We start from the raw sequence: 14,111 nt of genomic DNA, 5'->3' as shown, positions 1-14,111 counted from the left end.
TATGTGAGTGTACTTTATACATACATATTTGTACCCATTGCTTGTGTACACATATTTTATGTGTGTGTATATTTACAAATATGCATATATTGTTACTTAGATGTGTATATTTATGAATATATATATGCAATGTATTAAAAGACGACTGTTTTTTTTGACTGGGGTTAATATATGTTTTATCCATTTTTCACATTAATTTCCCTCAATTTTATAAACAAATTACAAAAGTATTCATTCATTTATTCCCTCAGTCATATGATACTATTATTTACTCTAACTCACCAACCTTTATTTACTTATTTACCAATTATTACCCTCATTCTATTCACTATCCATTATGCACTAAAACAACCTATAACCTCCTGGCCCAGGTTTATACCAATATTAGCAACAAAATAATATTCAGTCTGTTGAGATGATTCGAAAACACAACACCTAATAACCTAACAGTATATCTTTACTACCCCTCTGATGAGATTTTGCCTAATACAATAATTTCATTATTGTAATTTAATCTTTAGGCTAAAGATTAGCAATAATAGCTATGTGTGTGAAATCTATAACTGTGAGTGTGTGTATACATGTGTCACTGTGTGGGATATGTGTTTGTGTGTCTTACTGTGTATGCATGCGTGTGCTTGCTTTAAAGTCTTTAAATTTCTTCTTTTAAATAAAAAAAATGTTTTTATTCTTACAAAATAACAAAATTACTTTTCATGTTTTAAAATTTTATTTTCCAATTAAAATGATTGTATTCCAGAAACTTCCACAGTGAATGTATTTAAGAAAATCTTTACTGGAGAAGAATAATCATAAAATAATTTATTTAAAAAAAAAGGGGAGGTGGAAAGATATTGAGGGCAAGGAAAAAAAAGGTGTTAAAACCAGTTTTAAAATAGAACCAGTTGTATTGTTGCAGTATATTTAGTAGTTGTGCAGTGTGTGTGTTTATGAGTCCAGTGTGTATATTGGTGCATGCAAAATCTGCTTGTGTGCACAAATGTTGATGGATGTGTGCTTACATACACTTGAATGTGTTTATGAAGATCATGTATGTAGGCATGTTCATATATGCATGCATCCTTTGTGTGTGCATTCATGCATAAGTATACATACATATATGCTTGCTGATGTACAAGTACATATGGCATGTATGTCGGTGTGCATGCATAACTGAATGACTTAGTCTGTATGTAGGTTAATGAGTGTATGCATGTGTGCTGCTTTCATGTGTATCTGCATGTATGCAAATGAGTAAATGTGTGTATGAGTGTATACATGCATCCCTGCTCTAATTTCAGTATTGTATATATGTAAATTTGGGAGTAGGAGAAGATGGGTGAGAAGTGGGCTAGGACATGGAACAATACGGTGTGGGAAGGGGGAAATGGCGGTGTGTTAGTTACCATAAGACAGTAGAGTCTGGGGCATGGTGGTCAATGAAGTGCCACCCCTGGAAGTGAGTCCATCCTATGAGTACTGAGAACTGCAGTTCTGTATGTGTGGTTTCATCAATAAAAGGACATTCTCAGCAAGTCTGTACACATCTGGTTCTGTGTTCTTGTTGCAGACCAGCTCAAACAAGATATCAAAACCCTTCTCTCTGTGTAACATCGGGCAGTAACGGTCTCCTGAAAATATATACAGACAATTGTTGTTAATTAAATATAATACTGATCAAGATTTTATAACAAGTAACACTAACCAGGATTTTTAACCTAGGTCAAAAATTATATTGACATGAGGAAGATATAACTACTACAAGACATATTTAGTCCTTCACTATCTACCACAACTTTTACTAGACCTAAAATTTTGGAAGATCATTATTATTTACTAGGTCATCAAGTATGAAATTTGTAGAAAAGAAAAAAAATTTCGCTAATGCTTTATAAATACAAGGAATAGTTTTATTCATCAAAGTATGCACCCATATTGTCAATACACTTTTGCCATTTCAGCAGTAGCTTGACCAGCTTGGAACTGTAAAACTCTGGCAATCTAGAGTCAATAAAATTTTGGAAGGCCTGTTTTACAGCATCATTGGAATAAACTTTTTTCCTTATCAAAAAGTTATCCAAATTCTGGAAGAAGTGGTAGTCAGTGGGAGCAAGATCAGGTGAGTATGGTGGATGATGGAGAACTTCTAACTCCAACTTCTGTAGTTTCACCATGTCATTTTTGTGATGTGTGGTCTGGCATTGTCTTTTTTGTAAGTTTCTGCATCATTTGGTCCAGTTGGCGGCAGTTATACTTCGGCTGTGATTGATGAGCTAGGCTTAATGAAAAAATAATGGATCACACCTGCACCAGACCACCAACCACACACCATCAGCTTCTTTTGATGAATTTTGTTTTTTGGACTGTGTTTTGGAAGTTTGTCTTTGTTCAACCATTGTGCTGAATGTTTACGATTGTTGTATTGGATCCATTTCTCATCACATGATTAATTTTTGTGACAAGAAAGTAGCATAATGCAGGCTTCGAAATGTTGCTGTTTCTGATTTTCATTGAGTTCATGTGGAACCCACTTATCCAACTTCTTCCCTTTACTGATTTGAACTAGGTGAGTCAATATTGTTTGCATGCTAACACAAAACAACCACGATAATTTACGGGTACTTTGAGATGGATCTGACTCAACGGTGGCTTTCAGTTTGTCATTATCCACCTTTGTTCTGGTCGACTGCGTTGCTCATTTGTGAGGTCAAAGTTACTGGAACAAGATTTTGCAAACCAATTTGATACTCTCTACTGAGTAATAACATTAGAATGAAATACTCCATTAATATTCCGAGCTGTCTGTGACGCTAAATCTCATATTTCAAAACTGTACAAATTTCCAACTTATTCAACAAAAATAGCAAAAAACGATTTATAAATCTGTATATATAAAAGGCAGGATGTATGTATATGTGTGTACGTGAATGTAGTTTATGCACATCCACAAATTAGCACACAGGTCACTCAAATTTTAGGAGGACATTCATCCCACCCTAGCTGTATTTTTGTCAAATTATTTTCCCCCGAGGCACCCACGAATAGCGGTAAATAATTTTGAACTATAACTTCTAACAATTTTCAAGTCAGAGAAATACACAATTGTTTGCAAATATGATTTAAGTCCCCTTCTAGCAATGGTGTAAAGAGAGAGAGAGAGAGAGAGAGAGTGGGGGGAGAGATAACAGATTTTTAAAATTTTGTCTTTTTAGTGAGTGATTGACAGGCAAAAACAGACAGACACGGATTGTTATGTATGTATGTGTGAATGGTTTCAGTCACACACACATACGAGCATGTATGCATACAAAACACATGTATGCAATGTGTGTGTGTTGCCCGTATATATATATATATATACATATACACAATATAAATGATATTCTCTGTTTCTCCACTACTAATTTCCAAATTAGCTGAATCAATTGTTCTACTCATAGCAATATATAGCTGGTTGTGCATGAACATGGGAGAGAGCAGAAGTTACCAAAGCAAAAGACCTACGCAAATGATCAGCTATTATTTTGTAAACAATGTTTCAAAACTGTTCAGGTTTTCGAAAGGCGAGATCTGACTCTCACATCTCTGTAGGAGAAGGTAGGCTTCTCTTATTCCTCTTACAAAACTTATATCCAGGTGCCAAATTTGCTTCAATTGATGGTATTACTCAGGTAGGAGGTGGTGGTGGGACTGGGGCAGGGGCAAGGGCATGCAAAAACATGTATGCAATAGGTGTATGTATGTATATGTTTGTGTGTGTGTGTGTTGCCCACACATATATATATATATATACTTAGTTGTGATCTGAACATAATCGCCTCTCGCACAGAGGATCGGGGGGGGGGGCCCTTTTGGGTGTTCTATTTTCCTTGCTGGAAGGGTTCCCAACCCATGGGCAAAGTGGGGTTACATGATGGGGGTGGTGTTTTCAAAAGGGTTGGCATATGCAACCTGATCACCTCTGCTGATCAAACTCCCAACCCATGCGCTCCTGCCGCGACACTGATTCTGCAGAACTGGGTTGGATATGAAAACCAACTTTAAAGTATAAATATAGATGTTTTTGAATCAGCAATGTTCGGTTAAGTCCTATTTGGGGTGAAAAATCAATAAACTGATTTCTTATGGGGTTTTCCATTTAATCAGAATAAAAAAAAATTGATAAACCAATTCCTTATAGGACTTCCCACTTAAATTGGTTACACCCCATTTTCAACCATAACGTCTACCAATTTTGATGTATTTTGTTCAAACTTGATGCCAGCATTACTTAGGATTCATGGGATCTTTGACTGCTTTAAGTTCTCCAAAAATGAAAAACACAAAAAAACAATCGCTGATTGGAAAAAATCAATAAACCGATTCCTTATGGGATTTGCCAATCAAATTGTCTGCAAAATTTCACAGGTTAGACAGTTTGACTGGGACTAGTTAACCAGAGAGCTGTACCAGGTTCCAGTCAGATTTAGCTTGGCTCCTATGGCTGGATGCACTTCCTAACACCAACCACTCCAAGAGAGTAGCGGGTGCCTTTCATGTGTCACTGGCATGAGTGCTTATGAGTTACCAGCATGGGTACCTTTTACGTGTCACCAGCACCAGCCACAACTACGATTTCACTTGGCTTGACATGTCTTCTCAAAGCACAGCAAATTACCAAAAGACTTGATCACTTGTCATCACCTTCGTGAGATTCAACATTCAATGATCATGCTTCACCACCTCATCCCATGTCCTCCTGGGTCTATCTCTTCTACAGGTTCCCTCCACAGTTAATATAATCAAACATTATTGTTGACCCATCTTCTTTGCTGGTTAAAAAACATCTGAACTTTTGTGTTGTTTCTGGTTCCTTGAACATAGTTCTTCTTGATCACAGCAGATTAAACAACAGTCACAACAGAGAAAGAAGTGGATACTGTCAATTTTTCTTGCTTCAGATTCCAAGATAGAAAGTTTTAAATGGTGCCTTAGTGGTGCAGTATCATCTTTTATTTTGTTGGCAACAAAGTTACAAATCAGCTGGAACATAGATGAACAGATCACTGGGTTACAATATGCTGATGGTGGCTGTGCTCTGATGATTGCACACACTCCAGAAGTTCTACAAGTCAGCTATTGTAACATAAGAAGAATGATTTTGACAGTCAACTTTTAGAAAAACAAGGTCAGGTGTCAATGGCATACACTACCACCCTCCAGTATGACAACAACAACAACTAACCACATCTTCCTAATTCAAGTACCTAGGTAGTGTCATTTCCAATAACTGCATATGGGATGTCTAAATTACAAACCACCTTACACAAGCCCTTTGGAAGAGAGAGTCTTTCTAAAAAAACCCACCTCAGAGTAGTCCATACTAATGCCCTCATCTATCAGCTAATCTACAAATCTTTGTTGTATTGGTACCAGACAGGGACCTCAAACAACAATACCACTCTGCAGGTCTTTAACATCTTCCCAGCACAGAGAAATCCTTCACCAAACCAGCAGCAGAATTCATATGATACAAACATTATCTGAAATGGTTTGGAAATACCAGTAGGATCCTCCACAGTCAGCTACACAATAGTCAATCCCTGGCTGGAGGAATGAAGAAATAGTTAAAAAACTAGTTGATGAAGCATTTTGAAGAGAAGCAAGATCAACTCTTAAACAAGTGGAAAACATCATCACTTGCTACACTCTTTGGTGACATCACAGTTGGGAAGGGATTGAAAATATGGAGAAGAAACACAAGCAGCACTATTGGAAGTGAGAAAAGATGTGTATATGCAGGATTACAAATGATCTGTCCCATTAAACATTTAGTTATCTGAGGCTGTACAAAAACAAGTGGAACATAATCATTAAAGGCTCCACAAACGAAGAAGGTAGCCAGCATTGAATTTGATGTACAACTATAAGAAAGTGTGCTTGTATGCAACTACAGACATGAAGAGCACATCAGCACTTTGTACTTGACCCTACAGAGGATGCTTTTTAAGTAGCTAGATAACATGTAGAGTTCATTATTCAATGATTAACACGAAATGATTAATGGAATACTACTCAAACTGTTGTATAAAACTGTGTGAACAGTGACTGATAGTGTGAGAAAAAATGAGAAACAATCCTTACCATTTTTTGTGCAAACATGCTGTATTGCCCAGCATGCCCAAAGCTGAACAGGAGGAGCTTCATAACATTGCAGCAAAGGAAAGAATGGTTTGAAACATCTAAAATAGTAAAACAAACATAATGATAACAATGTAATAATAATATGATATAACAATAGCATAAAAGATTTATTTTTAAAGAAGGTTTTAGAACTTTAAATTTCAAATTGATAAAACATATTTTTGAAATTTATATGGAGTAAAGGGATTACTTTAAAAATTGAAATACAGACTAAAATAGAAAAAAAAAATTCAAATTAATAATAATAGATTTACTTTTATTTTTTCATTAGAGCAATTTAAATTGAAATTTTTTCATTAGTGCAATTTGAATTCAAATTTCACTGTCTCGGATTTTTGGATGATCAATGTTAGAAAGGTAGGTCTGTTGAAATTATTGAAATGCTTTAGTGGAGAAATGTAGATGTTTGCTGTGTGCAAGAAATACAATGGTGTGGACTCAGCTAGACTGCTTATGGGTTAGGAACATACATATAAATTCTTTTGGATAGGGAGTAGTGATGGGGTAGACAGTATAGGTATACTTTGGGCAGAGAAGTTGGTAGATAAGGTAACTGAGGTAGTCAGGGTATGTGACAAGATTACCCTTTGCCAATATACATCAGTGAAAGACATGCAGGTCAGGAACAACATGGTTGTGAAGCAAACGTTCTAACCACAGAGTTGTACTTGTATCACTTACAGGAATTTCTGCCATTTTGTAAAGAAAAGGAAAAATAAGTGGAAAATATAAACTTTATTCACCTGTATGCAACCATTTCCCCTTGTGGCTGCTCCCATTTTAGGACAACATCTTTCTGAAATAGAAAACAACAAAGAGACAATTAGAATTGTCACAATGGTGACTTTACAGCAAATGTACTTTTGTGATAAACACTAATAAAGTTCAAAGGTCACCTTTTTTGTTTGGAATCCATAATAAATCTGAATAAACTTTCTTTTTTTAAATGCACTGTAAAACTAAAGTTAGGTTTTCTTACATATAAGGCAACATTTACCCCTAATTTTTAGTAACCTATGTTCATAAAACCCTCATTTTGTGTAATTGATTTTCCTGTAATAAAAAGATTCATATTGAATGTATAATAAATATAATTATTAATTACTCCATTATTTAAAGCAATTAAAATTTTATGCACATATTAATTTGTTTTGTGTGTCTACACAGTCATCTGACTAAGAAGTAGCACCCAAATCTCCCTCAAAATACACCTAAGTATTTTTTAAAAAGTTTAAAAAATAGAAGTGCTGTGATATTCACTTATTGATGGGGTTCGTTATTCCTTTACCAATCGAAACATTGAGGATGGAGAGAGAATTAATGAGGGGATAGAAAAAAATGAAGAGGAAAGAAAGAGGAGGAGGGGAGCCGTCATCGTCATCATCATCATGGTGGTGATGCTAGCAGTATTGGGTGGTTTGACAAGATCTGATGATCCCAAGGAATGCATCCTGCTCTAATTGCCTATTTGGCATGGTTTCTATAGCTGAACACCCTTCCTAATGCCAACCACTTTACATCTTTGTAATGTATACTAGGTGTATTTTTTTTTTTGCCACCAGCACTGGTCAAGATGCTGAGTAGCTTGCAAGAGTGGTGTGAGTGAACTTAATGGTAAGCGAATACAGAGTAGAGAGGGGTAAAGTATGAAAAACAAAGGGCTAGATCAGAACGGGTTTCTTGCATAAGAGGAGCTACATGACTACTCACATTTTAGAAGAGAGGGGGTGGGTGGAAAGTGATATAAGTGGTGATGTGTCAGACTGGACCATAAAGGTATGAAACGGGTAGAAAGGAGCGGGGGAATAGAGGATGTCTTACTCTCTCACACACACACATATCATCATTTGATGACCATGTTCCATACTGGCATGAGTTAGATTGTTTTCCAAGATCCAATTGGTCTGAAGACTGCATTCTGCTCCAGTATCTGCCTTGGCATGGTTTCTACAACTAGCTTTTCCTAATGTCAACCACTTTACAGTATGTACAGGGTACTTTTCTCCTATTGCTTACTGCACTAGTGAAGTTGCCTACAAGACTGTAAAACCCAAGGAGGGGATAGAGTAGGGCAGAGCAGTTTCTTGTCAAAGAGCTATATGGCAAGCCACATTTAAGAGAGAGAGAGAATGGTCAGTAGTATCTTTGAAGGAATAAATAATGGTGATAAGGTTTCTAGATGGCACATCAAGGTGAGAAAGGAGTGGGGACAGAGAAACTAGAAGTGTGAATGGGTGGGGTTTGTCAACACCTAATTTCCTTAGACACCACCTGATTTCTGTATGTGATACCTTGTCAAATGCCTTCTACAATTCAATGAAAGCTAAAAATAATGGTCTACTCTTAGCCAAGTATTTCTTCTGCAGTTGCCTTGCTAGGAAGACAGCATCCATGGTACCTCTTCATCTCAACTAGATTTATCCTGTCATGAATCAATGGTGCTATGTCTCTTTGTAACCTTCATAACTTGATCCAGTAATTTGATTCCTCTGTAATTGTTTTTCTTTAAGACACCCCCTTTGCCTTTCCGGCAGTTTAGGATGATACTGCTACACCAGTCATGGGGTATGACTCCTAGTATGCTGCTGTCAACTTGAGTTGGTCTCTCAATAGGGTCAGCACAAAGTATCTCTTTATCCCATACATTCTCCACATTCAACAACTTCTCATTATAGCACTTCCATATCACTGCCAAATATGGCCTTCATCATTATGAATACACTTCTTGGTTCTCACTCAGACACTGTCATGTGATCGACACATTGCAAGACTCTCCCTCTCTGCCTCATCCTTAGCCAAATAAACCTGTCGCATAGCTGCTTTTCTAGCTATCTGTTAATGCTTCCTATTACCACTTTCCTTCCCAGTTTCCCATCCCTGTTTCCCAGCCTTAACTACTATATCAACTCTGTTTTTCTGCAATGCTACTTTCAGTTGGGTCAGGACTTTTCCCTTGCTCCATGTCTGTTGTGTGGTCCTGAGCAAGTTATTTCATAGAAATTTCCAATTTTTATATATGCTAGTTTTATCTAAATTTACCCCAGAATTTCTCTAAATTTGTTATCAATTGTAAGATTTTAAAGTTTAGATGGTCATTCCGTTTCTGAACTTACCAGCCACTAATCTGTGTTGTGTTGTATATTCTTCACTAGAAAAGGTTTTGGCATTTACAATAGCTCTTTTGTCTCTTTGTTTTTGGTGAGAACATAATCTATCGAACTTGTGTGTACACCAAATTTGTAGCTGATGAGATGGTTGGTTAGTTTCCTAAAGCATGTGTTGCAAATTGTTAGAACCATTGCATTACAAAATTCCAGGAGCCTTATACCCTCTTCATTTTTCTCACTGTATCCATAGCCTCCATGTATGTTGTGGAAGCCATTGGCATGCTGGCCAATATGACTGTTGAAGTCACCAGCCATGATAAAGAAATCATTCTCAATTTTTGTTGAGAAAGGGTATCATAGAAGCAATCTTGTGGGGCATATGCTGAAATAACATTTGCTGTTGAGTTGCCTATAACTAGTCACATCTTGATTATTCTATCACCCTGACAACCTCAACTACTTTTCCTATTCATGTGTGCAAACAGCCATGCTACAGGGCAGTGAAACATGGGCCATGACTGCTGAGGACATGATTAGGCTTGAAAGAAATGAAGCTAGTATGATGCGCTGGATGTGTATTGTCAGTGTACATACACAACAGAGTGTAAGTGCCCTGAGAGAAAAGTTGGGCATAAGAAGCATCAAATGTGGTGTGCAAAAGAGATGACTGCGCTGACATGGTCATGTGTTATGTATGGATGAGGACAGCTGTGTGAAGAAGTGCCACTCCCTAACTGTAGAAGGAACCTATGGAAGGAACCTGAGGAAGAGGTAGACCCAGGAAGATATGGGATGAGGTGGTGAAGCATGACCTTCAAACATTGGGCCTCAGAGAGGCAATGACAGGAGACCGAGACCTTTGGAGATATGCTGAGATTGAGAAGACCTGGCAGCTAAAATGAGATCGCAGCAATGCATGTCCAGCCCAGTTAAGAGTAACCTTGATGCGTCGGGCAATATGATATGCTTGAGAAGACCTGTTGATTGAAGTAAAACCAATATTGTAGCCGTGGCCAGTTACTCCTGACTGGCTCCCATGCCAGTGGCATGTAAAAAGTACCATCAGAACGTGGTCAATGCCAAGTCCCACTGACTGGCTTCCATGCCAGTGGCACATAAAACGCACCATCCAAATGTGGCTGATGCCAGTACCCACTGACTGGCTTCCATGCCGATGGCACATAAAAAGCACCATCCGAATGTAGCTGATGCCAGTATCTTCTGACTGGTTCCCATGTTGGTGGCACGTAAAAAGCACCATCTGAACGTGGCCAATGCCAGTACCCACTGACTGGGTTCCGTGCTGGGTGGCACATAAAAAGCACTATCCGAATGTGATTGATGCCAGGTCCACCTGACTGGCTCCTGTGCCGGTGGCACATAAAAAGCACTCACTACACTCTCTGAGTGGTTAGCGTTAGGAAGAGCATCCAGCTGTAGAAACATAGCCAGATCAGATTGGAGCCTGGTGCAGCCTCTGGCTCTCCAGATCTCAGTCAAACCGTCCAACCCATGCCATCATGGAAAATGGATGTTAAATGATGATGATGATGATAATGATGATTTCTCAGCTAACAGTATGCTTACCCAACCTTATCATCACTATTACTCCCCCAAAAGAATTTGTATCTGTCTTGCACAAAGCATGCGTCCACAGAAAGTGAGAAATAGGGGTTATTGTCAAACAGAGGGTAGTTAGATAGTTGATTCTTTACTATGGGGTTGGTAACTACGTTCTTGCTGTTTTTTTAAACTTTGGAGTTTATTGCGTTTTTAAATTTTAGAATCTATTTTTTTCGAGAATTCTATTTTTGAATCATTTTGGAATCTATTTTGGTTTTTTTCGAGTTAATTTTAGTTTATTTTCATATTAAAATGGAATGCAAGTTAAGAAAAACGAGAATTTTCAACACCTCCTTCTTTTTGCTTTTAACCAAGTTTCTAAGGCTGCAAAAGCTGCTCGCAACATTTGTGCTGTGTATGGAGAGGGGGCCATAGCTGAAAGAACCACTTGTGATTGGTATGCCAAGTTCAAAGACACACCTTGTTCAGGCTGTCCAGTTGAGTTCGATGAAGCATGAGTAAACAAACTTTTGCATGAAAATTCTCATCAAATGACAAGGAAACTGGCAACAGCCCAGTAGCTGGTCCTGGCATTGCCACAGCCCAATGGCTACTCCTAACATGACCACATCTTCTAGACCAGTGTTTATCAACCTTTTTACCCATGCGTAACTCTTAAAATAAATTACATGTCTCAAGGAACCCCTGCACAAAAAAAAATATACCATATCTTTCTCATATTTTTTCATCATAGTTCATGTGGTAAATATCATATATATATATATGCATAGAGGTGGCTGTGTTGTAAGTAGCTTGCTTACCAACCACATGGTTCTGGGTTCACTCCCACTGCGTGGCACCTTGGGCAAGTGTCTTCTACTATAGCCTCGGGCTGACCAAAGCCTTGTGAGTGGATTTGGTAGACGGAAACTGAAAGAAGCCCGTCGTATTTATGTATATATATATGTATGTGTGTGTATATGTTTGTGTGTCTGTGTTTGTCCCCACAACATCGCTTGACAACCGATGCTGGTGTGTTTACGTCCCCGTAACTTAGCAGTTCAGCAAACAGACTGATAGAATAAGTACTAGGTTTACAAAGAATAAGTTCTGAAGGCGATTTGCTCAACTAAAGACTGTGCTCCAACATGGCCACAGTCAAATGACTGAAACAAGTAAAAGATTATATATATATATCCCCAATGGTTGTTATATTTTTTTGATAACATAATAGGTTAGATAGGATGATGTCTATATTACAATAACCAATAATATGTTGTGCATGCATAGTAATATTATGATCATGAAATTAGCATTAGCCTATCTCACTCTTTCTCTCGGAACCCCTAGGAATCTTTTGAGGAACCTTAGGGTTCTGGGGAACCCTGATTGAGAAATGCTGCTCTAGACTATGGTCATGTCAGGATAGTTCCAACTACAGCCCTAAGGTGGGAATTAGTATAATCACAGTGGAATTAGTAAAAGAGTTTTTTTCTTTTTTTAAAGCATAAGAAAAATAAATTTAAAAACTAACCAATTCATTTAAGACATCATCTCTAGTAAGACTAGAACTCATCCAATATTCATTGGCATCACTGGCTAAATGGGCAAATATACCAGCAGCAAAATAGCTCACATCAATCTGCTCAGCCTGAAGTAAACGTCTGAAACAAAGAAGACAATTTTATTCATTTTGTTATAACCATGATGACTGCCAGAACTGTTTGAATCCTTGAAACAAAATCCTAAAGACTAAATATTGTATATCAAGAGAAAGTTGACAGATCCCAACCTTTCTCTAAACTCTACCCACAAGAGAAGTTGAGCTTGGTATCAAGACAACTGTCTCCAAATAGTTGCTCTCAGTGAACAACTTCCCACCCTTGAATAATTTATCAATTATTGTAATTATTGATTATCTTATTTAAGGTATATAGATTACAATATGCAATGCTAGTGTTACAGTGATATAAAAATACAAATCTTATTAAGAGACAATTCTTTTTATTGGGTAACAGATAAAACAGGAACATAAAACCCTAATTTTAAATCATGAAGTGAGTGCATGCAAAACCAAAAATCCAAACATAAACATATCTACTCATTCTTAATATGTTCAGGTATATTTGAACATGAATATGCTGATTGCAGTTGTATTTCATCAATGGAAATCATTTCCAGCATTTTCACTTTTGAATCTGCCAGAATGTTGTGAGAATGAATAGATATGTTAAAATCCTAATTAGTTTTATCAGAATTTATTTGCAAGTCAACAGTTTTACTTTTTCTTAATTGAGGAAATTGTTCAGGTATCATATATCCAGTTATATTACATGTTAGTATTAGTACAGTCCATGTATGGCATTGAAACATTAACATTCATCCAGTTTATAGACATTATTGTTCCTATTTAGAATGAGATAATGTAGCAAGTTGACAATTTCTTTGTCTGAGCACCATAGACACAACAAATGCTGGTGACTATGGTGTTCAGACAGGAGCAGTCAAACCTTTAGTGGATAACCCAGTTTCTCTACCAAGCCAACTTTGACTCTTCATTTATATCTTACTATCTTGTTATGGATTAAAGTAACTTAAAAGGCAGCAAAAGCTATTTAAAGACTTCCTACTGCAGCAGCCAAGTTTACTTCAATAACATTCTTTACCAGTTGTTTTTAAAATGAATATCACATTTTATGTTGTAAATATAAGGCCACTATACCCAAATAAAGATGGGTGAATCAGGAACAGCAACAACGACTATTCAAAGTGATAAAACATATCCATAGAATTTAACAATATTTATGATCATTATTCTAAAGGTCTCTACTATTTTTATTCTACCGACACTAACTCTCTAAATCAACAAGTTTGCTATTAATGAAGAGTTACATGTGTTGTTTATCACCAGGTCAATACTGATTAAGAAGACCTAGGGTAAGAGACACTCTAGCTTTGGCTATTCCATCTTTTTAGAGTTTCTAAGGATACATTATTTAATGTATCTTTTTTCTTTTAAGTAGTGGTACATGATTTGATGGAATTTGGCTATTTCTAGCAAGTAGACTGAGCACATAGCAGTTCTCCACAGAGTTTTCTGAAAAATATATTCTGTACGTGGCTTTCTGTCATAAAATAGCTTTGATTCTGCATAATTGGCAAGGGATTTATTCTGGGAAATCCTGACAGAAGCTTTTTCAATGCTATTACCTAATGAAATCAGTATTTCATTGTTGTCTGTTTCCATAAGGAGTTGTA

General features: G+C 37.0%; 1 protein-coding gene and 1 long non-coding RNA gene across 3 annotated transcripts in view; both read right to left on the bottom strand.

Annotated features, from left to right (window-relative positions):
- Positions 1-717: 717 nt before the first annotated feature.
- Positions 718-14,111, bottom strand: part of LOC115213854 (protein zyg-11 homolog B) — a 163,211-nt gene continuing 149,817 nt past the window's right edge. For both annotated transcript variants that reach the window (XM_029782793.1, XM_036504892.1), the window contains 4 exons: positions 12,388-12,517; positions 6,927-6,979; positions 6,124-6,221; positions 718-1,631 (listed from right to left, as the gene is read on the bottom strand). In XM_029782793.1, the coding sequence (XP_029638653.1) occupies positions 1,471-1,631; positions 6,124-6,221; positions 6,927-6,979; positions 12,388-12,517 (442 nt within the window). In that variant the 3' untranslated portion in view covers positions 718-1,470. The remainder of the gene's footprint in view (positions 1,632-6,123; positions 6,222-6,926; positions 6,980-12,387; positions 12,518-14,111) is intronic.
- Positions 6,998-10,667, bottom strand: LOC118764305. Its single transcript, XR_005000115.1, has 3 exons — positions 10,645-10,667; positions 9,112-9,957; positions 6,998-9,060 (listed from the first exon to the last, which is right to left on the bottom strand). It is a non-coding gene; the product is annotated as an uncharacterized LOC118764305 (long non-coding RNA).

This window comes from Octopus sinensis, linkage group LG7 (assembly GCF_006345805.1).
Source record: "Octopus sinensis linkage group LG7, ASM634580v1, whole genome shotgun sequence".
Taxonomy (NCBI): Eukaryota; Metazoa; Mollusca; class Cephalopoda; order Octopoda; family Octopodidae; genus Octopus; species Octopus sinensis.
Note: the sequence above shows the minus strand (reverse complement) of the source record. Positions and strands in the feature narration are given on the sequence as shown.